The sequence below is a fragment of the Arachis hypogaea genome, chromosome 3, assembly GCF_003086295.3.
Source record: "Arachis hypogaea cultivar Tifrunner chromosome 3, arahy.Tifrunner.gnm2.J5K5, whole genome shotgun sequence".
Lineage (NCBI taxonomy): Eukaryota > Viridiplantae > Streptophyta > Magnoliopsida > Fabales > Fabaceae > Arachis > Arachis hypogaea.
Window position 1 is genome coordinate 139,133,585 of NC_092038.1, and position 23,386 is coordinate 139,156,970.

The 23,386-nt window shown below is 36.1% G+C and overlaps 1 protein-coding gene and 1 long non-coding RNA gene across 2 annotated transcripts; one reads left to right on the plus strand and one right to left on the minus strand.

Annotated features, from left to right (window-relative positions):
* The first annotated feature begins 11,535 nt into the window (after positions 1–11,535).
* LOC112734526 (polygalacturonase inhibitor 2) lies at positions 11,536–13,334 on the plus strand. The gene has a single exon (XM_025783877.3). The coding sequence runs from the start codon at positions 11,992–11,994 to the stop codon at positions 13,111–13,113; it is 1,122 nt and encodes a 373-aa protein (XP_025639662.1). The 5' UTR covers positions 11,536–11,991; the 3' UTR covers positions 13,114–13,334.
* A 2,362-nt stretch (positions 13,335–15,696) lies between these two features.
* LOC112734528 (uncharacterized) lies at positions 15,697–20,224 on the minus strand. The gene is made up of 4 exons (XR_003168387.2): positions 20,084–20,224; positions 19,861–19,992; positions 19,648–19,780; positions 15,697–19,356 (listed from the first exon to the last, which is right to left on the minus strand). It is a non-coding gene; the product is annotated as an uncharacterized lncRNA (long non-coding RNA).
* Between the last annotated feature and the right edge of the window lie 3,162 nt (positions 20,225–23,386).

Here is a 23,386-nt window from a genome sequence, read left to right on the forward strand (position 1 = left end):
TTTAAGTATACACATAAGTTAATTGATTATATATTATTATATAAAGAAATGAAGTAACTATTTGATGACAAAAGGGAAACATCTTTGTTCTAGACACAAAATGTGAATATTGTTAAACCATATTTAAAAAGTATTTTTATTAAAAATAATTTTGTATTTAAATAAAAAACATATTAAGTATTCTTTTAGCAGACAATTCATTATTTTTTTAATATTTTATTTTTTCTTAAAGTAACATATTACTTGGATAAAATAAAAGCAATTTTTTTTAAAAAGTAAAGTAACAATTAAATCGTTGAAAATTTTAATTTCAAACTAATTAATTTTTAAAAAAAATATCAATTTAATTTTTTATAATAATAAATAATAAACATAATATATCTTTCTATCGATTTATCAAGTAAAATTTATCATAATGTTTTTTATGTGCATTAATAGTAATAAAATAATAAGCTAAAATTATGTACCGATTTTAATATTATATAATAATATCATATGTCTAAAATATCAGGCTATTTCTGTTCTATTTTCTTTCATTGGTTTCATCAATATTCCTCTTCTATTATCTTTCATTATATTATATAAGGTCTAATTTGCCAATAAGCTTCAAGCACCAAAACACAATTCGCCTAATAATTAATAGAAAATATTCATCATTCGTTTCAATTTCGTAAGTGTTCAATCTTTGATGTATTATTTTTTCATATCCTTTGCTTTTTTTTTTCTTTTCTTTTTTTCTATTTACTTCTTCTTCAATGTTTTTTTAAGATTTATTTCATACTTTTCTTCTATATTTCCTTTTCTATTTTTATTTATAACAATCTATGTAAAGAATAATTACATAGTGGAAGTTGTTAAAAATATTATTAAATTAACATCTATAATTACATATATAACATTCATATTTGTATATATTACATATAATAATTCTCAATTCCATGCAACACATCTAGTATTAGATCTAATTATTAATCCATTATTTTTTAATTGTTCTATATATCTTATTAGAACTAATATGATAAGATAAAAATAATTGGTAAAATTTGTTTTATATTTTTTATATTTTATTTTTATTTTATAATAGTCTATAAATAAAAATATGAATTGTATAATAATTATTAAAATTCTCTAATTTAACTTTCATAATTTTATATGTACTGAACCTCCACAAAATCGGATAAAACCGAACAAATACTTCGCCTCAACGGCTCAAATCAAACGAATCACGTCCCGCGGATCTCGGATTAAAACGTCCCACTCAATCTCGGACTACAACAAATAAGAATCACGGAGGCTAACGAACCACTAAGTGAACAGACTACGTTATAAAACCAGGCCGAGGAATTAAGCAACACACACGAGAAAGAGAAAAAACCCAGCATACTCACTGAGATCACCCCTACTCTCATCCACCTCTTTTATTTAATCTTTTATTTTACTGATTTGGGTATCGGAGTCCTTTTTGCAGGTACCACGCTCGGGTTCAGATTCTTGAAGATACAATTCAACCAGCTTGGGTTGCCGAGCTTAGCTCGATTGATAGAAAACCGACGTATAGCTCGGTATCAGTATCCATACAGGAATATTTGGCGCCCACCGTGGGGCCCGATAGTCTAATTTCGCCCACGATCATTTTAATTCTCATAATTTATCTGCATCTACCTTTGTTTTCATTCTTCTTTGCAGGAAGGACATTATGACCGATTACTCGGAAACTCAACAACCCCCCCGAACTAATGCCGATCTCACGGCCGCAAATGCCGCACTCCTAGCAGAGAATCAGCGAATGGCCGAAATATTGGCAGCAATGCAAAACAACGGAGATCGGAAGGTCGACAGCAAAAGGACAAACGCTGACCAGCACGAAGAGCATCAATCTGAGTCAAACGCTAAGACGGGGGAAACTACGCTGAAAATCGAGAGACGACGAGCCAACCCGTTCTCTGAAGAAATAATGAATTTCAAAATGCCCATGAACTTTACGCTCCCAATGACCCTAACACCATACAAGGGCGTCGGGGACCCTAAAGTGCATGTCACGAAATTCGAATCCATGATGTTCTTGAATAGTGACTCTGACCCTATTTTATGCCGATCTTTCCCTACATTTCTAGATGGAGCCGCCTTACTATGGTTTTTCAATTTGCCTGCAGGGTCTATAACTAGCTTTGACGAGTTCGCCAAGATGTTTATTAATCATTTTGCAGCATCTAAAATTTATGTAAGGGATTCCGACTACCTCAGCACAATCAAGCAAGGGCAGCATGAGAGTCTGAAGGATTACATGATGCGTTTCACCACAGCAGCTATGAAGATTCCCGATCTAAACTCGGAAGTACAGCTACATGCAATCAAAAGCGGCCTTTGACCCGAAAAATTCCAAGAAGCCATAGCTGTAGCAAAGCCGAAAACATTGGAGGAATTCAGGGAAAAGGCCACAGGACAAATTGAGATAGAAGAGCTGCGGGAAACCAGAAGAAGTGAAAGACCACCATCTTAGAAAGAGGACGACATGCTGAACAGGTCCCACCATAAGGACCCTAAGAAGACTTTTAAACTAACACCAAAATTCGATTCTTATTCCAAGTTTAACACCAGGAGAGAAGACATCATTAAAGAGATACTGCACAACAAAGTCATAAGGCCACCAGTCAAGGCAGGAACGTACCAAGATCAGAAGTACGTGGACAAAAGCAAACATTGCGCATTCCATCAAAAGTTCGGCCATACAACTGACGAATGTATGGCGGCAAAAGACCTCTTGGAGAGATTATCAAGACAAGGACTCTTGGACAAGTACGTTAGCTCTAGGAGTCGCAAAGAATCAAGCGAGGACCTGCACAAACCGAGGTTCACATCTGAGCACAGAGAAAGAGGAACTTGGCGTAATCCAATAGAAACTCCCGCTTCCAAAGGAGTCATAAACTACATTTCGGGGGGGGGGGGTTTCGCCGGAGGAGGAATGACCAGCATAGCCAGGAAACGAAGTTATCGGACGATGATGACGATGGAAAGATCTCACCAAAGCTTACCCACCCCGACTTCCACCGCCCACATCAGCTTCAGCAAAGATGACTACAAATCGCAAGCACCGAACTTAGACAACCCGGTGGTAATTTCGGTACACATGGGAGAATTAACGGTGAAAAAGGTCTTACTAGACCCAGGGAGCAGTGCCGACATTTTATTCTATTCAACATTCAAGAAGATGCAGCTGAGCGATAAGGCCTTACAACCATCGGGAGGGGAACTGGCAGGATTCTCGGGCGAAAGAGTCCCTATAGCGGGATATGTATGGTTAAGAACAACATTGGGAGAACCACCGAATTCCAAAACATTAGACATTCAGTTCTTAGTAGTAGATTGTGTTAGCCCATACAACATTATCTTGGGACGTCCCTCCCTTAACTCTTTCGGAGCCATAGTCTCCACCATACACCTTTGTGTCAAATTTTCCTTGCAGGACAACACAATAGCGACAGTTCACTCAGATCACAAAGAGGCAAGACAATGTTACAATGCAAGTTTAAAGAAAATCACACAAGGGAAATACCGAGGATCAACTCCGTATACAACTCGGAAAGCATTCCAAGCCTCGCCGAGATGGATCCCAGGAACGACAACAGCCATCCCTCCCCAACAGACGAAATGCAAAAGGTAATACTAAGGGATAAAAATCAATACACTAACATGGTTCCGCTTTTTCTATAGAAAGGCAACAGCATTTGGAAGATGTTCTAAAAGCAAACGCCGACCTCTTTGCCTGGACTCCTGGTGATATGCCCGGAATTGACCCAAACTTCATAAGCCATAAATTAGCAGTCAATCCCAACGTCCGACATATAAGACAAAAAAAAACGAAACCTAGGCACCGAAAAGAGAATGGCGGCAGCAGAAGAAACGCAGAAACTAATTGACGCAGGGTTCATCCGAGAGATTCAATTCGCCTCATGGCTGGCAAACGTGGTAATGGTCAAGAAAAGCTCTGGAAAATGAAGGATGTGCGTCGACTTCATAGATCTCAACAAGGCCTGCCCAAAGGACTCCTACCTATTGCCAAACATCGACAGACTAGTGGACAGTACCTCGGGATACGAAGTGCTAAGTTTCATGGATGCCTACTCCGGATATAATCAGATACAAATGCACCCAAACGACGAGGATAAAACGGCATTCGTAACCGACCAAGGAAACTTCTGCTACAAGGTAATGCCTTTCGGCCTGAAAAATGCGGGAGCAACGTACCAGAGAATGATGGACAAAATAGTCAAAGATCAGATCGGAAGAAATATCGAGATATACGTCGACGACATGGTCGTCAAATCCAGCACTGAGAAACAACACGAAGCCGATTTACAGGAAATTTTCCAACAAATTCGGGCTCACAACATGAGACTAAATCCAGAAAAGTGTGCATTCGGCGTACAGAAAGGGAAATTCCTCGGATTTCTGCTGACAAACCGAGGCATAGAGGCAAATCCGGACAAATGTCAGGCAGTCTTAAAAATGCAGTCACCAAAGACAGTTAAAGAAGTACAGCGACTCACAGGTTGCCTAGCAGCCTTATCAAGATTCTTGCCAGCTGTAGCAACAAAGTCCTACCATTTTTTCAAAACCATGAGAAAATCAAATAAGTTCACCTGGACAGAAGAATACGAAAAGGTATTTGCGGAATTCAAACAGATACTAGGATCACCACCTATATTGAAGAGGCCAAAGCAAGGTAAACCATTGTATTTGTTCCTTTCAATTTCCACTAACACTATTGGTTTTGTCTTGGTAACAAAAACAGGGAAAGAGCAGCATCCAGTATATTTTGTAAGCAAAGTCCTGCAAGACGCCGAGCTCAGATATCCAACAATAGAAAAAATGGCATTCGGCTTAGTAGTCACTGCGCGGCGCTTGAGGCATTTCTTCCAGACACATCCGATCATTGTACACACGGGTCATCCCCTACGACAAATATTATCAAAACCGGACTTAGCAGGGCAGATGACAAAATGGGCGATTGAGCTCTCTGAATTCGACATATCATATCAGTCAAGAGGATCACCCAAAGCTCAAGCATTAGCCAACTTCGTAACAGAATTCACAAACAAAGAAGAGCATCCCAAAGTATGGGAATTATATGTGGACGGAGCATCAAACGAAAACGGATGTGGGGCAGGAATCCTCCTAAAGGATGATGAAGGGGTCCAGGCCGAGCAGTCGATCAAATTCCTCTTTCAGGCGACAAACAACCAAGCCGAATACGAGGCTTTATTGGCGGGCTTACGACTGGCCAAGGAAGTAGGGATCTCTAACCTAACCGTACACTGTGACTCACTACTTGTGGTACAACAGGTAAACGGCCAATTTCAGGTACGAGATACACTCTTAGAAAAATATTTGAATTCGGTCAAAGCCCTAATAAAATCTTTTCAAAATTTTGAAATATTACACATACCTAGAGATCAAAATCACAAAGCCGACATTTTATCAAAATTAGCCACACATAGGGTAACCGAACAAACGGATAAGCTCCGCCATATTACACTAACAGAACCAAGTTTAGATACAAAATCTGTTTTTAGTATCTCACGGGAAGAAGAAGATTGGAGAAAAATATTCATCGCATACTTAAGAAGCAGAGAGATACCAGAAGGTGAAAAACCAAGGGCGTTCAGATACAAGGCAAACCAGTATACTCTATTGGGAGCCGAACTATACAAACGAGTAATCTCCCGACCTCTTTTGAAATGTCTTGGGCCAGCAGAAGCAGAAACCACCATGAATGAGTTACATGACGGAATCTGTGGAAACCACACCGGAAGTAGAAGCCTAGTTACGAGAATATTACGAGCTGGCTATTACTGGCCGGCGATGAGAAAAGATTGCAGAGATAAGGTACAAAGCTGTGACGCATGCCAAAAATGTGCACCGCTTATCCACAACCCAGCCGAACTCTTACACACATCGACTATCAGCTGGCCTTTTCACAAATGGGGAATGGATATACTCGGACCATTACCAATCTCTACAGGACAGGTAAAATTCCTACTCGTAGCTATTGATTATTTCACAAAATGGGTGGAAGCACAACCTCTCGCAAAAATCACAGCCGAAAAGGTACAAAATTTTATTTGGAAGTCAATCATATGTAGATTTAGTTTACCTAGAGAAATTTTATCTGATAATGGTAGGCAATTTACGGATAAAAAAATTGTATCATATCTCACAGACCTGCATATCAAACACCATTTTTTCTCTGTCGAGCACCCACAAACAAACGGGCTTGCAGAGGCAGCTAACAAAGTCATTTTGCAGGCATTAAAAAAGAAATTAACAGATGCCAAAGGACGATGGGCTGAGCTCATACCAGAGGTACTATGGAGCTATAACACAACACCTCACACAACAATAAATGAAAGCCCATTCCGACTAGTATACGACGCAGAATGTATGATACCAGTCGAAATAAGCCAAGGATCCAGCAGAACCGAATACTTCAACGAAAAAGACAACTCGGAGGATAGAACAACCGAGCTCGACCTAATTGATGAAGAACGAAGCCTTGCCGAACTAAGACAGCAGGCAATGCAAGCAACGATAAGGAAACAATATAATAAAAGAGTAAGACCGAGAATACTACAAGAAGGAGACTTGGTCCTGCGACAAATGGAAGAAGTCCAAAAACCACCCGGACAGGAGAAGTTGGCCGCCAATTGGGAAGGTCCTTTTCGCATTTCCAAAGTCATCGGAAAAGGAGCATACTGCCTGGAAACACTAGAAGGAGTGCCCCTCCCCAACACTTGGAACATTTCATCACTAAAAATGTACTACAGTTGAATTTTTTCAATGAAAATATGAGCTGGCCATGTACTCTTTTTCCTGATCACGAGGTTTTTCCCTAAGGAGGGTTTTACTCGGACAAGTTTTAACAAGGCCGACCATATCATATGTCAAACAGTTCAATAAATATCACTATCAACCTATCCATACATATCTCTAAAAACAATGCTAAACGTGTATAAATCAAACAAGCCTTGCAAATTGATAACAACAAATAACAGACCGACCCTATGAAGTCGGAAACGACAATTAAACAAGCAGGGAATATCTATTAACAAAACAACTAGCATACGAAGGCTAGCACAAATATCCACAAGTGAAAGTCAAAAGCCGACAACAAGTCAGAAATAAAGTTCAAAACACTCCGATTAAAGCGGAGAATTACAAAATAACATAAAAATCCTTTTTCAAGGAGGAGGAATGCTTTCAGCCTGATCTTCGACACCTTCATCGTCAGCAAGGTGACCGTCAACAACAATTTTCACCACATTAAGCTTCCCGACATCAAATTCCGGGGAGAACAATGAAATCTGGCTGACAGCACGGTCAAACCCAGCAATGAACATGTCCATCTTTTCCTCCTCAAGCTCATTCAGACGAGCAGTCATTTCACCTTTAACTTTATCATTTTCCTTGAAATCAGCCTGGAGCAGTCTAATTTGCTCCTGAAGACGCCCCACTTCGTCTTCCTTTTCTTTCTTCAGCAATCTGATCTACTCTTTCAGATCCACCATTTCATCTTCTTTCTCTTTCATCTTAGCGGTCACATCGACAACAACCTTTTCCTTTTCCTTCAACAGACGTTCAAAAGACGCATCTTTCTCGACCACAACCTGTTGCTCAGAACTCAACAGCTCGGTCGTGCGACCAACGCATAGTAACCAAGAAGCAACAATCTGCATAAACACATATCTTAATATAACAATACAAACTAAACAAGAATGAAAGGAACGTCGGCAGAAAGGATACCTGAATAAATTTTCCCATCCCCTCAAGCCCTACCCGACGAGTGAGAGCCATGTCCCCAGGATACTGAGAAACACGATCTGCAAGCTCTGCAAGGGGGAATTGGTCGCTCCACAGCGAATGCGAATTGGCACCAGGCAAAAAACCATGCAAGCGACACTGTCGCTCAAATACAGACCTCGTAGCAGGATTCTGATCACCCTCGAAAATCACCTCCAATGACTTCTCAGATTCAGTCCTCCTCCTTTTTGGGAAAGGGGGAGCCTGGGTAGCAGAAAAGGCAGCATCACCCTCCGTATCTTTCACAAGACCAGAAACGCTACCACCTTTTTCACTTTTCTTCTTCAAATAAGCTTGGAACTTAGCCGAATTCAGATTTAGCAACTTACTACCTGCAACATCAAACACAAAGAAATCCGAGGTTAGCAAATACGAAGCCAAAGAAAACAAAAACACAAAAGGTCCAATTACCTATATACAATTCCAGCTCATTCACGTCATTTTCCGCCTCAAATTTTAATAGGTCGGGAATACACAAACATTCTCCCTCAGCAAAATTCTCAATAAGATACTCTAGCAGACAATCCTCTTCCTCACTCCTCTCATCAGCTTCTAGAATTTGTAAAGGCTCCGAACACCAAAACAAAAGAAACTTCTCTATCATCTCATCATCCAAATAAAACGGATATACAGACTCCAACGACCGAACTTTGACAAACATTGACTTGAAATTTTTAAAAGAAGACTTATACAGCAAAAATAGGGAGCGACCAGGAAAACTACTCAAACAGACCCATAACCCTTTATGAACCCCTTTAGACTGAAACAGAGAAAAGAAAACATTTAACGAAGGGGGAAAGCCAAGAAAACCCATCAGAACCTCGAAGACACGCAAGAAGGCCCACGAGTTGGGATGCAACTGTGATGGGGCACAGTTCAACTGGGTCAAAATCCTACACTCAAAATCCGAGAAGGGTAAACGTACATGCAACTCAGTCAAACAGGGGACATACATATAGAAGTAGCTCCAGTCCCCCCCGCCTCACTAGAACAGGGGAGCAACTCAACACGGATATTCGACCCAGCCCTAACAAACCCTTCAATACCCAGAGAAGACTCAGGATCGCAAAATGAAGAGGCACGAGTCTTCACATCATCGTAAACCCAATGATAAGGGTTATCTTTATTTACTTCGACTACCTTAATCTTCTCTTTCTCTTTTTCTCTAACCATCTTTCTTTTTGAAGATCAGTAAGAAGGGAAGAAATAAAACAGAATAGAAGAAACTAAGAGACAGGAAACTAACCTCTGGAAGACATGACTCCTGAGAACTAATAACACTTTTTTGCAAACTGAAAATATGTTCCGTTAAGCATACATGTTTAATTATTGCAAGCCCACTATCTTAGTGGGAAGTGGAAACAACAACAATCACGCGCCCAAATGTAAAACGGTTCGATTCCAATATAGTAAAAGCAGAAAATTTATTACATCCCGGTTTACGAGGTAAAAGATCACCTTAAATTCAAATCAATTTTCAATTCTTACTTTCAGTTTCTCATCTTTTAAACTAAAAAAAAATTTCCTGAAAACCCAAGCTTGACACGCGCGTTGAGCTTATGAGCTCTAAAATATCTCACTACGCCGAGGTATAAAATCCAACAATAAGCTCAACTTGCTGCAAATACACCAAGTCAAGCTTGGGGGCTGTGTACTGAACCTTCACAAAATCGGATAAAACCGAACAGATACCTCGGCTCAACGGCTCAAATCAAACGAATCACGTCCCGCGGATCTCGGATTAAAACGTCCCACTCAATCTCGGACTACAACAAACAAGAATCACGGAGGCTAATGGACCACTAAGTGAACAGATTACGTTATAAAGCCAGGCCGAGGGATTAAGCAACACACACGAGAAAGAGAAAAAACCCAGCATACTCACTGAGATCACCCCTACTCTCATCCACCTCTTTTATTTAATCTTTTATTTTACTGACTTAGGCGTCGGAGTCCTTTTTGCAGGTACCACGCTCGGGTTCAGATTCTTGAGGATACAATTCAGCCAGCTTGGGTTGCCGAGCTCAGCTCGATTGATAGGAAACCGACGTATAGCTCAGCATCAGTATCCATACAGGAATATTATACATCTAACATTTATAGTTTCAAACTCATAATATTCATAATAAAAAAATTGATGCTAATTTATTATTTTTATTATTTATCCGTTATTCTTTTATTTTATATGTCATAAATCAACAATTTTAAATATTTCAAATTTTAATATATAAAGACGGATCAAATTTAAGATATTTGAATTTTTATTTTATAAAATATATTGTGGTGATTTGAAATATTTTTTAGACTTAATAATATAAAAATTTAATATTTTTGTTTAAAAGAAAGATTGTATAATTATTATAGATATAATAATAAGGGAGAGTTTTTTTAGAATTTTATTCACAATAAATTTAAAATTAATTTTTGGTGTAATTAAATAATAAAATAATATAATTATAGAAAAAATTAATTATGTCAATTAAATGAAGAGAGTGATTCGGACTCCTTTGTAAGTGAAAGTGTTATTAAACATGTATTATTTGTGATGTTTTGGCTACTTAAAATTATTAGAATTTTAATTAAGAAATAAAAAATTTTTATTTAATATTAAATTTAAGATAAAAATTCATATATAATTATTTTTATGTAAAATTAATAGTTAAAAATTATTAATAATTTGACATATTTAAATAAATTATTATCTAATAGTTATTAACAATTAATTTTATGTAAAGATAACTGCCCATAAATTTTGATCAAAATTTAAACGTTAAATATATAGGGTTGATCGAACCCTATATATTTAAATTTTTCATATTTGTTTAAGCGGATTAATGAGTTAATTACTAGATCAACCTAACTTGTTAGGATGTGTAGCGTTATTTAATAAACTTTTTTAGGTAGGCAATGTTTTTTTTGAATAATGTAAATTAAACAATAAATTCTAAAATTGGCCCAATAAAATAAAAATATACTACATTTCTAAATTACTCACATAAATCTTAATATTAGGATAACTATCTACGCACATAATAAATTGAACATTTAATATATTCATTGTTCACATTATTTAATATTTTTATTGTCCATTTATATTTTTTTTATTTAATATATATATGGTATTGTTGACAAATTGATCAATTCCGGGCGGATTTAAAGGTGGATGGGATAACTTGAAAGCAAAAAGATCCGAAAGTGGAGAACGTATAAAAGAGGACCACAAGACCCAAACCATTGAATTTCAAAAGTTAAGGTCAAAACCAGACACCGTTTCTTTATAAATATTAAAATAAAGAAATTCGAATTTTAATTATAGGGTTTCAAAAAAGTATAGGTAGAAAATGAAAATATTAAACAATATAAACAATAGATATATCGAATAGTCAATTCAATAAGTATATAGATGATTATGTTCATTATTTTTAATTAGATGACTATTTTTTTTATTCGATTTACTGGTGCATAATTAATAATAATTGGATGTTCAATTCATTAGGTGTGCAGATGATTATTCTAATGTTAAGATTTAAAAGGTAATTTGTGGGTGAAGTATTTTTTGATTTTATTGGATCAATTCTAAAATTTATTATTCACATTATTTACAAAAGTCATTATCTATCTAACAAAATCGAAAAACTATTTATCGCTTTCAATTATTAAAGTAGTTGTCACATTTGTAAATCAATACTTACTTTTTAATTAACTTAGTTTATTGAAGCAAGAAGTGCAGTATAATTTGTTTCGGAAATGTTTGGTAACCAAAGAAAATCAGCCAAAAACAGTCATAATTTATCTTATTTAACATTCATTAATTGTTACGACAATTAATTAATACTAAATAAAACAAGTTCTGGCAATTTTTTTTTGTCTACCTAACATCACACCCAATTTGTTTGATATGCAAACTATACATGGCAACTTGGTTCATATAATCATGGAATAATTGGGCAATTGTTTAATGCATGGGCGCCACCACTACTCTTCCACCAGCATTCATTTATGGCTTTTGTGAAGGACGCCACCCGGTTTGACTTTTTGGTCGCTGCTGAGACTAGGACAATACCATTACCAGTCCATGGTAATAAAATTGCCATGAGCTAGCCGTTTTCTGATAACGAATGAACGAATGAATGCATGCATGCATCTCCCATCCAAACCTCAACTATAAATAAGCCAGTACGTTCCCCTCATTTTTCATCCCAACCCAAAATCAAAACTACTCTAACTACAATAATAATGCATTCCTCAACCATATTCCAATTCTGCTTCCTCCTCCAACTAGTGGCAATAGCACTCTGTGCCACACAGCAATGCCACCCTGAAGACCAGAAGGCGCTTCTCCAAATCAAGAAGGACTTGAACAACCCAACCGCCCTCTCCTCATGGAAGACCACGGCCGACTGCTGCCGCCACTGGAAAGGCGTCAGCTGCGACAGAGGCAAAACCCACCGCGTCAACTTCCTCAACCTCGACCACATAGACATGAAACCAGGTCACCCTCTCTCCATTCCTTCCTCCATCGCCACCCTCCCTTACCTTAACACTATCCAATTGGGCCCCGCCAACTTCACCGGCCCAATCCCACGCTCCCTCCTCAACCTCACCAACCTCAAAGACCTCTCGATCACCAGCACCCTCCTCTCCGGCACCATCCCGGAGTTCCTGTCCCAAATCACCACCCTCACCGACTTAAGTCTCTCCTTCAACAATCTCTCCGGCGAGATCCCCGCCTCCTTGTCTCGCCTCTCCCACCTTCAATCCCTCGACTTACAGTCTAACAGCCTCAGCGGACCGATCCCGGACATATTCGACTCCTTCCCAAACTTCTCCTTCCTGTGGCTAAGCTCGAACCAGCTCTCCGGGAAGATACCAAAGTCGATGGGGAATATAAACGTGACGTATCTGTACCTGGACAACAACAAGCTGGAGGGTGACGCTTCCATGTTGTTCGGGTCCAAGAAGGACACGTGGACGATAAACCTTGCGCGGAATAAGCTGGCTTTTGATCTGGGAAAGGTGGAGTTCTCCAATAACCTTCAAATATTGGATCTGAGTCACAATCAAATATATGGGAACATCCCTCAACAACTAACCACAGTGAGAGACTTGACTTCGATGGACCTGAGCTACAACAATCTGTGCGGTAAGATTCCAGGGGGAGGCGCCTTGTCGAATATCGTTGCATCTGCGTATGCTCACAACAAGTGCTTGTGTGGCTCCCCGCTTCCTAGCTGCACTAGGCGCAGATCTTCCTAGATGAACTAAATTAGTTATCTCAAGGGCATGGATAATCTACTACAGTAGTGCAATCTGCATTCATGTCCCACTACTCTTCCTTTTTGTTGCATGTACCAACGAATAAGATACCCTCTGTATTGCAATAATGTAATAATGTTGTAAGGGATAAGATAGGTACAGCAAATTTTGTAATTTTTAACTATTAATTAATTATTAATAATATTTTTAATAATATAAAATTATTTAATAATATAAAATTATTTAATTTTTTTTATATTTAAATATTAACCAAAATTTAATAAAAATACTAACTCCTAAGTCTTGACACTTCTCATATTATAATACACGTGTCTTGTCTTTTTCTTATCCTGTTCTCTATTCATTTTTCACATGTCCAAATGATTTTACCACTTTTTATGCTTTATCAGTTCCGATATACATGATGGCAGCAGAAACTCGATGCTCGAAGACCCAAGCTAATAATTCAAAAGAATCATTTTGTAACGGAGGATCGGACCCACAATTTTTGTTTTTTTTGTATCGGATAAAATTTCACATAGATAGCTAGCATTTCACTCCATAATAGGATGAAAAGATCATTTATACTAGGCTAATACTGTATATACACTAACATTAGTTATTAAAGTCGATTATTAATATAAAATATATATTAAAATATAAATATATATTAAAAAATAAATTAAATTACACATGTATTTATATATAAATATATTAATAACTAATTTTAAAGACTAATTTTAATATATAAATAAAATTTTTATTTATACTATAAAACATATATAAATGAAAAATGCTAAATTACTGTAAACTCAGTTTTTTTAATTTAGTAATTTAATAATATTTTTTAATTAATATTTTTAAATATTAATAATTAATTAATAACAAAAATTAATAAATTTTATGATTTTCTAACATTTTTTATACATAAATATATGAGAAAAATTTAAAATTAATAATTTTTATTTATATTAATTTATAATTTTAGTTATTATTACATACATTTTATTAGTATATTTAAACTTTTTTAACATCAACTTATAAAAATACATTAACCGACTAAATCTTGGTCAATAAGAGAAAATTAATAAGAACATTTACAAAGTTTCATGAAAAGAAAAGTTCAAAAAAATTTTAATGACATATAACTTTTACTTAAAAACATAAAAACTACTTTATATTGAATAAAGTATTCGTTCTTTATAAAGTAATATTTAAAATATACAACTATATATAGCCATCAATATTTAACTATGAGAACATTTTGGAACCAGTAATTTTTAAAATTTTTTGTTATTATTTAATTAGTACAAATATTAAATTATTTTTAACAAATAACTTTTATTAATTTATGTGTACAGATTATAAAAAATATAAATATAAATTATATTAATTTATGTATGAAAATTCTAATAAATATAAGTACAAATAATATTTTTTTTTCTAAAAATTAGTGCAAAAAATAAAATTGCCCAAAAGAATTGGCTTTTTTACTTAAATGCGCATCTAAAAAACATTAATTCCCAAAATGCGCATGGCTGAAAATTTTTCTGTAAATACGCATAGCCATTTTGTGGCCGCTGCCCGTGAAATGGAAATGAACTCCATTTTAACTATGGTGCCCACGAAATGGGCCACCAATTTCATGCCAACCACACACGAAATGGATATTCCATTTCCATGAGGGCAGCAACGAAATGGAAGGTGATAACTTCAGTTGCATAAAATTTATAGTGCTTGGTTTGATTGATTAGGTGTTTAATAATTTTATACTTAAACATAAATAATTAAGATTAATGTTATAATATTGAGCCAGGATAATGCAATGATTGGCCAAAAACAAGAGTAACATATATATATATATATATATATATATATATATATATATACAAAAATAGAATAATTTAAAAATTAAATTATGATTTTGTTGTTTTTAAAGTAGTTTTTATATTATTATATTTATTAAATATTGTATTTTTTTAAATAATAATTTTTTTATGCGAATAAAATTGGATAAAATAGAATTAGATGTAGAATTTAAGGTGCAAGTAAAATTTGAAAAGAAAAATTGTTGCTAGCAATTAATACGTTATTATGAATTACACTAAAAAACAATTAAATATTGATATCAAATTCTATATTGTTAAAAACATATTCATTAATTCATATACCTTTATATTAATATCAAATTTCTAATTCATTAAATAGCATTCAGCACATATCAAATATTTTTACTAATTTTTTCATCTGAAATTATATCTATTCTCAAATTATTCTATTTTTGCATATATATATATATATATATATATATATATATTACTCTTGTTTTTGGTCAATCATTGCATCATCCTGGCTTAATATTATAACATTAATCTTAATTATTTATGTTTAAGTATAAAATTATTAAACACCTAATCAATCAAATCAAGTACTATAAATTTTATACAACTGAAGTTATCACCTTCCATTTCGTTGCTGCCCTCATGGAAATGGAATATCCATTTCGTGTGTGGTTGGCATGACATTGGTGGCCCATTTCGTGGGCACCATAGTTGAAATGGAGTTCATTTCCATTTCACGAGCAGCGGCCACAAAATGGCTATGCGTATTTACAGAAAAATTTTCAGCCATGCGCATTTTGGGAATTAATGTTTTTTAGATGCGCATTTAGGTAAAAAAGCCATTTTAAAATGTGCTCTGCTAGGATTAGCTCGAATAATCCTAATTTCACAAAACACAGTCAACTAGATCCAATATTGCAATGAATGTTGCAACTCAGGGAGAAGGACAACGGAAAAATATGGAGAAAGAGGAGGATGTAGTGAGGGTGGAGAAAGAAGATATTCAATCTGGTGTTGAGAGATGCTCTAGGAGTCTCCTTAAAAGGTTACTTGCTGATCGACCCTTCTCTGGAGGTACTCTACAGGCAACAATGCAGGCAATATGAAGACAACCAGCAGGGTTTAAGGTCACGGACCATGGAGGAAACCTCTTTCAATTTTATTTTCACGAGGAGATGGATATGATAAGGATTGGAAGAGGAGCTCCATGGCTCTTCAAAAATTATATCCTAAATTTGAGAAGGTGGAAGGAAGATGTGCTAATGGATGATGCAGAATTTTCTCAAGTATCTATATGGGTCCAACAGGAGCTTCTGGAACATCATAAAACCAAAGAGATTGACCGGAAGATAAGAGAAAATATGGGAGAGATTCTAGACGTGGATATTTTTCAAGTGAGAGGAAAGGAAAACAGAATAATCAAGGCTCAAATTAATCTTGATATCACCAAACCCTTGCACAGAATTACTAAAGTGGCAGGTCCTAACAAGAAGATAATCGAGGTAACACTTAAGTATGAATGCATTGGTATATTTTGTAATTATTATGGACACTTAGGCCACGAAACAAGAGGCTGTAAAAAATAGCTAGAGGACTCTTTGAAAAGAGAGGTGGATGAGGAAGGATGGGAGAGTGGCTAAGGTCATAACAGGGTGGAAAGCTGGAGCAAAACTCAAATGATACCATTATATATTCCTAATTCTGTAGTGGAAGATCGGATATGGATAAAAGATAAAAAGTCAATACTAGTGAGTTTACTTAAAGGTATAACTAACTTATCCATGGAGGAAAAATCAGAGGAAAAATGGGAAAGAATTGGTAATTAACTCTCTCAATAAGAAGAAACTGCTACTGAATCTTGATGATGAGAGTAGTAAAACCAATGACCGTGTTGGGAGTTCTCAATAATATTCAAGGGAGTGATGAATGCTTTGTATTTAAAGAAGGCAGCAGCTACGAAAAATAGAGTAGCCAGAGGAGACCCAAACTGAAACAATTAGCTGCGAGAAAAATTATTGACATTATAGGAAGGAAAAGAAGATCTCAGGAGAAAAAGGATAATATAGGGCAGAAAAGGGTTTGTCAGGAGATAAATGTTGGTGTTAACGATGGAGAGGGTGCCATCCTTCAAAGGGCATCCGAAGAGCTATGAAGATGATAATGTGGTACTGTCGGAGTTTGGGAAAACTCCTGACAATTTACATCAAAGGGATTATAAAATCCCATTCTCCCAAAGTATTATTTCTCTGTGAAACTAAAGTAATACTTCGACAATGGAGAGAGTGATTATAGGAGCTGATTTTCAGTTGCTGTTTTGTGTTAAGCCGGTTGGTCTTGCGGGAGCTTAGAAGAAAGAGGTGAAATTGTAGATTTTGCCACATGATTCATTCTTTATACATTTCACTTGGGAGGATCAGCAGAATATGAAGGTTTGGGATGTCATAGCAGTACATTTACACACGGATGAGACAGCTAGAGCAGAATAATTTGCTAAGACCTTACGAATTAGAGAGTCGACAGGAAAAATCTAGTAGTGGCGTGGGAGACTTTAACGCAATTAAAGGTCATCATGAGAAGGAGAGAGGAAAGATGAAATCAGTCTCATCTATTCAGAGCTTTACTGACTTTATTTATGAAGGTGATTTGGTGGATCTAGGGTATGAATGAAAGAAATTTACATGGTGCAACAGGCACTTTGGAAGTAATTTCATTCAAGAAATTAAAGGTTGGATAGAGCTTTAGCATCTAAGAGCTGAAGGACAGCATATCCGAATGGTTTTGTTGCTCATTTAGATGATACCGGATCATATTGCTTCCCATTATCAATTAGCTTAGAGAGAGAAAATCGAAGAACTAAAAGAAGATTCAGATTCCAAGAGCGTTGATGTTTAGAAAGGAGGTTTCTACAATTGTTAAACAAGCTTGGGACCTAAATGTTGTTGGTTTTCCTATGTTCAAACTGGCTGCGAAATTAAAAAATTGCAGCCATAAGCTGGTAGATTGGCAAAAATCAACGGCTCCTAATTCAAAAATTCAAATTCAAATCCTGCAAGCAAGGTTGGATGATGAGAAGGCAAAAGGAGTGGCGGCAAATAGCACTACTGTCCGAATTTCGGAGGCTGAATTAGAGGAAAACTTGGAACAAGAGGAGCGTTTTTGGAAGGAAAAATTCAGGGTACAGTGGCTAAATTGGGGTGATAAAAATACAAAATTTTTTCACTCTAAATTTCAGTTAAGATGTCGCAGAAACAAAATTCAAGAACTGGTAGACGATAAATTTAGCATTGGATCAAGTTGGTATTGCGGCAGCTGCGCAAGATTATTTTGTTAAGCTTTTTACAACATCTAACCCGATGGATCCAACTGAAGTTCTTTAGAAAATAGGCACTAAAATTGATGACACTACCAACCGTTTTCTTACAAATTCAGTGACAGAGAAGGAGATTAAGTCAGCAACTTTCTCTATCAATCCTTTCTTATTCCCCGAAGATGATGGTTTTACGGCCAAGTTTTTTCAGTTCTATTGATAGCTAATTAAAAAGGATGTGATATGTGCAGTCAAGAGCTTCTTTTCAGGAGGTAAAATGTGAAAGCTTTCAATCATACAAATATTTGTCTTATTCCAAAAGTTAGAAATGCTAACTCTATGAAGCAGGTCAGACCAATAAGGCTGAGTAGTGTTTTCTATAAAATACTCTCTAAAAGCCTAGTACACAGATTACAAAATGTCATGAATAGGATTATTAGCGACACTCAGAGTGCTTTTATTAAAGGGAGATTAATTAGTGACAATATGCTGATTGCTCACGGATTCATGCACTTCCTGAATAAGACCTATGGAGATTATAAATTAGCATTAAATCTGGATATGAATAAAGCATATGACAGAGTTGAGTAGAGTTTTGTATGGGCTATTTTGAACAAAATGGGTTTTTGCAAAAAGTGGATTGACTGGATCAGAGAATGTGTGGAGATGGTTTCTTACTCCATTACTATGGAAGGTCAACCTCATGGTTTCTTCAAACCATGCAGAGGTTTATGTCAAGGCGATCCCCTCTCTCCCTATCTATTTTTATTTTGTACAAAAGGTCTATTCCGTCTGCTCCACAGAGGAAAACGAAGGCTAAAAATCTCTGGTTTAAGGCTGAACTCTAGATACCCTAAGATCAGTCATTTATTCTTTGTGGATGATTCCATTTTGTTTAACAAAGCTACTACTAGAGATTGCAAAAATTTGCATAAGGTACTACACACTTATGAAGAAGTTAGTGGACAGGTAGTGAATCTCGATAAGTCCTCTGTTTTTTCAGCAAGAATACCCCTTCCATTGTTCGGGATCAATTGGCTGGTCTACTCTCAGTTCCACATGTAGGCTGCCAAAACAAGTACCTTGGCCTCCTAGCTGTGATTAACCAATCCAAGAAAGAAACCTTTAACTACATGAAAGACAAGGTTGCGCAGAAGCTCTAGGGAGAAGTAATTTGGTTAAGGTCTATGAAGATAACTGGCTTAATCAAATTAACCCTATTGATATTCGTTTGAATAACACAATAGGCCTTAAACCAGAATGGGTATCAGATATTATACTACCATACGAGTATTGGAACCAAGCAATGATCACAACAAATTTTGAATCAACAGTGGCACAGGAAATTTTAAGCACAACAATTTATCAGAGTGAGGATTGTGTTACCTGGTCTAAAGAGAGGAATGAAAACTATTCCATTGCTTTAGGGTATTTGCTGGCCTTCTAATTTTACCATGCCCCAGCTAAATTCTTACCAGAGCAGTGCAGAGTAAAAGCGGTTTGGTCTTCGATTTGAAACCTAAAATGCCAATCGAAGATTAAGTCTTTTTTGTGAAAAGTGATGCATGAAGTGATACCAATAAAGGAGAGGTTACATACCAGGATCAATTCGGTGTCCCCTTACGCCCTCGGTGTATGGCGAGTGACGAGTTCACTATCCACTTCCTTCTTTTTTGCCTAGACTCAGAAATTGCTTGAAGAATGAATGAGCTTCGATTTCCATCGCAACAACTGAAACCATGGAGATGGTAGTTGTGCGTTCAGAATCAGATTAATAGAGAAAGTGATGCACAAAAAAAATCCAATTTATAGCATTCTTTACCTGGCATATTGAAAAGCTAAAAATTTGAAGGTATTTAAAGATAAATCATCGACTCCGTGAGAGATTATTAGCCAAACAAAAGCAGCAACTGTCGAAGCAATGGTTTATTTTTATGACTTTTTTTTCCTTTTTTTATTAAAGTTTCAGGAGATTAACTAAATATTTATCCTTTTAATTGAGATTTTTTTATTTATCCTTTGCTGTAACTCCAAATAGACTATTCATTTTATTGGATTAATAAAATCTAACTTTGAAAAAAAATAATAATTATATTTTTTATGTTAGAATCACCTAATTTTAATCTAATATTTTTTGTCAATGTCAAAATCTTGCAATCATTCCAAATGTACGATGAAGTTATAATGGCATTAACAATCTCCTGTTGAGTCTCTTTAAGGATCATCAGAAATATCTATCAAAAATTGCCACCAAAAACAACTGTCTCCTTCTCCACTCCCCTCCCCCCCCCCCAAAATAGTTCATCAAGGCTGGTTAGACTTATAAGAGTTATGTACACAAAAAATATGTTTTTTTTTTAAAGTTAGATTTTATTAATTCAATAAAATGAATAGTCCATTTGACTTATAGCAAAGGATAAATACGAAAATCCTAATTAAAAAGATAAATATCTAATAAATTTCCTGAAACTTTAATAAAGAAAAAAAAAGAAAAGTCATCTACTAAATGTGAACAAAAAACATCAACAACTAAAGAAAATAAATCATTGTTTCAACAGCTGCTGCTTGGGTTTGGCTGACAAACTCTTGAGGGATCGATGATTTATCTTCAAATACCTTCCAATTTTTAGCTTTTCAAAAGGTAAAGAATGCTATAAATTGGAGTTTTTTTTTGCATCACTTCCATTATTCCAATTGTTGCGATGAAAATGGAATGTCATTCATTCTCCAAGCAATTTTTGAGTCTGGTTAAAAAAGAAGGCAATGAACAGTGGACTTCTTACTCGCCATACACCGAGGGCATAAGGAGGACACCGAATTGATCCTGGTATGTAACCTCTCCTTTACTGGTAACCCTACATGCATCACTTTCCACAAAAAAAAGACTTAATCTTCGGTTGACATTTTAGGTTCCAAATCAAAGACTTCTTTTACTCTGCACTGATATAGTAAGAATTCAACTAGGGCATGGTAAAATTGGAAGGCCAGCAAATACCCTGAAGCAACGAAATAGTTTTCATTCCTTTTCCTAGGCCAGGTAACACGATTCTCACTTTAATAAATTGTTGTCCTTAAAATTGCATGTGCCACTGTTAATTGAAACTTTGCTGTGATCATTGCTTGGTTCCAATTTTCATCTAGTAGTATAATATCTGGTATCTATTTTCGTTTAAGGCCTATTGTGTTATTCAAATGAATGTCAACAAGGTTAATTTGATTAAGCCAGTTATCTTCACAGACGTTAACCAAATTACCTATTCCTAATTTCTAAAAAATACCTTTTTCCAAGACCTTTTTGCTTTCAAGAATGCTTTTCCATTCCCAAGAAGGTTAGTGCCACGTCCTGCTCTCAGGAAAGACGATAATCTAAAAGACTTACTCTTATAAATCTTGTGAATTAGGGATTGAGATCTTGCAATTAGTCACCACCCTTGCTTCCCCAACATTGTCAAGTTAAAAGCCCTTAATTCTTTGAAGTTGAACTCTCTCTCACTCTTCAGTCTACAAATAAATTTTCAACTTATTCACTACATCCTTTTCTCATTATTCTTTTGTCCCCACTAAAACTGCATAGATTCCTTTTTAATCTCCTCTAAGAGGAATCTCTGGTAGCTTAAAGCAACTTAGTGTATAAATTGAAATCGCAGTAGCAACTGCTTTAATTAGAACTTCTCTACCACTAGTACAAAGAAGACTCCTCTTCCAATGCTGGAGCTTCTGCGCAACCTTATCTTTTATGTAGTTAAAGGTTTCCTCTTTAAATTAGTTGATCATAGCTGGGATACTTGTTTTGGCAGCTTACATGTGGAACTGAGAGTAGACCAGCTAATTGATCCCGAATAATAAAAAAGATATTCGTGATGAAAAAAATAGAAGACTTGTCGAGATTCACTACCTGTCCACTAACTTCTTCATAAATACATAGTACCTTCAGCAAATTTTCGCAATCTCTAGTAGTAGCTTTAGTAAACAAAATGAAATCATTGCCAGAGAAACCTGGAATACAAAACTATGAGAGAATTGAGAAGAGGTGAAGAGAAGCAGCACTATAATGTTATTAGAGCTAGAGGAAGCGGAAGGGTGGTCGTTGAAGGCTAGGTAAGTTGTCGAAGGCTGGTGGACAGCGGTAGCGCGATGGTGGTTTAACGGCACGAGGAGAAAGGAGAAGAGGCTAGGGGAGGAAGAAGGAGAAGAAGGGAGGTGTTGGTGGTGGGTTGACGACGACGGAAAGGAAGCTGTGATGGGGTGGTCTCGGCGGTAGCGGTGGTGAGTGAGAGAGTGGGTGAATCTGAAATGAGGGAAAGAGGGTTTGTGATTTGAATATACACCATGTTATCAACAAATTTACCGTCGGAAAAATCCAAGAATAAATCGTTGCGGGTCATCACCAAAACGGAGTGTTTCACTAATTGGAGTTACTGTCGAAATTTTTCGACCGTAAATGACGCGCCAATTTTTTTTCTCCAAATATTACCGGCGGATTTATTGTCGGAAACTAAAATCCACTGGTAACTATTCAACCTTACAAACTCGACATCGTTACCAACATTAAATCTGACGGTACTTATTGCTTTTCTTGTAGTGTGTCCTCACGGCGGCGCCACTATCTTCTTCATGGTGACGTTGGAACCGATGTTCCTCTTTTCCGACGTCGATCAACATCTCTAAATCGCCGATCAGCATTTTCAAATTGCTTCTCACTGACGCAGCCAGTGTTGGCCAGTTGCAACCGATGCTTCTCTGACGTTGTTCTTCTTTTCCGGCAGATTAGTTTTTTGACGGTATCCTATAGATCCAGCTCTATCACAATGAATCTATTTGTTGCCGCTGCTCCTGTTGTATCTATTAGGAATCGCCGATCATCAGCATCTCTAAATTGCTTTTCACCGAAGCGAGCAGCCACTGCTGATCCCTTAGCAAGTGGTGATTCCTTCCTTTTGCTCCACTGCAATGGATTTGGTTTTTCCTCACTACTCAACCGCAACAAAAAAATGTTTTTTGGCCTTGTTTTTTTAATATTGCTATTGTGGTAAGAGAAGGAAAGTTATGTACTTTACTAAGTCTAAATCACATATTAATATTTTTATTTAAGACTTCTTTTAAAAATATTATTGCTACATGTCAC

Excerpts from the sequence above, each read along its gene's own strand:
- LOC112734526 (XM_025783877.3), top strand. The coding sequence starts at position 11,992 with ATGCATGCATCTCCCATCCAAACCTCAACTATAAATAAGCCAGTACGT.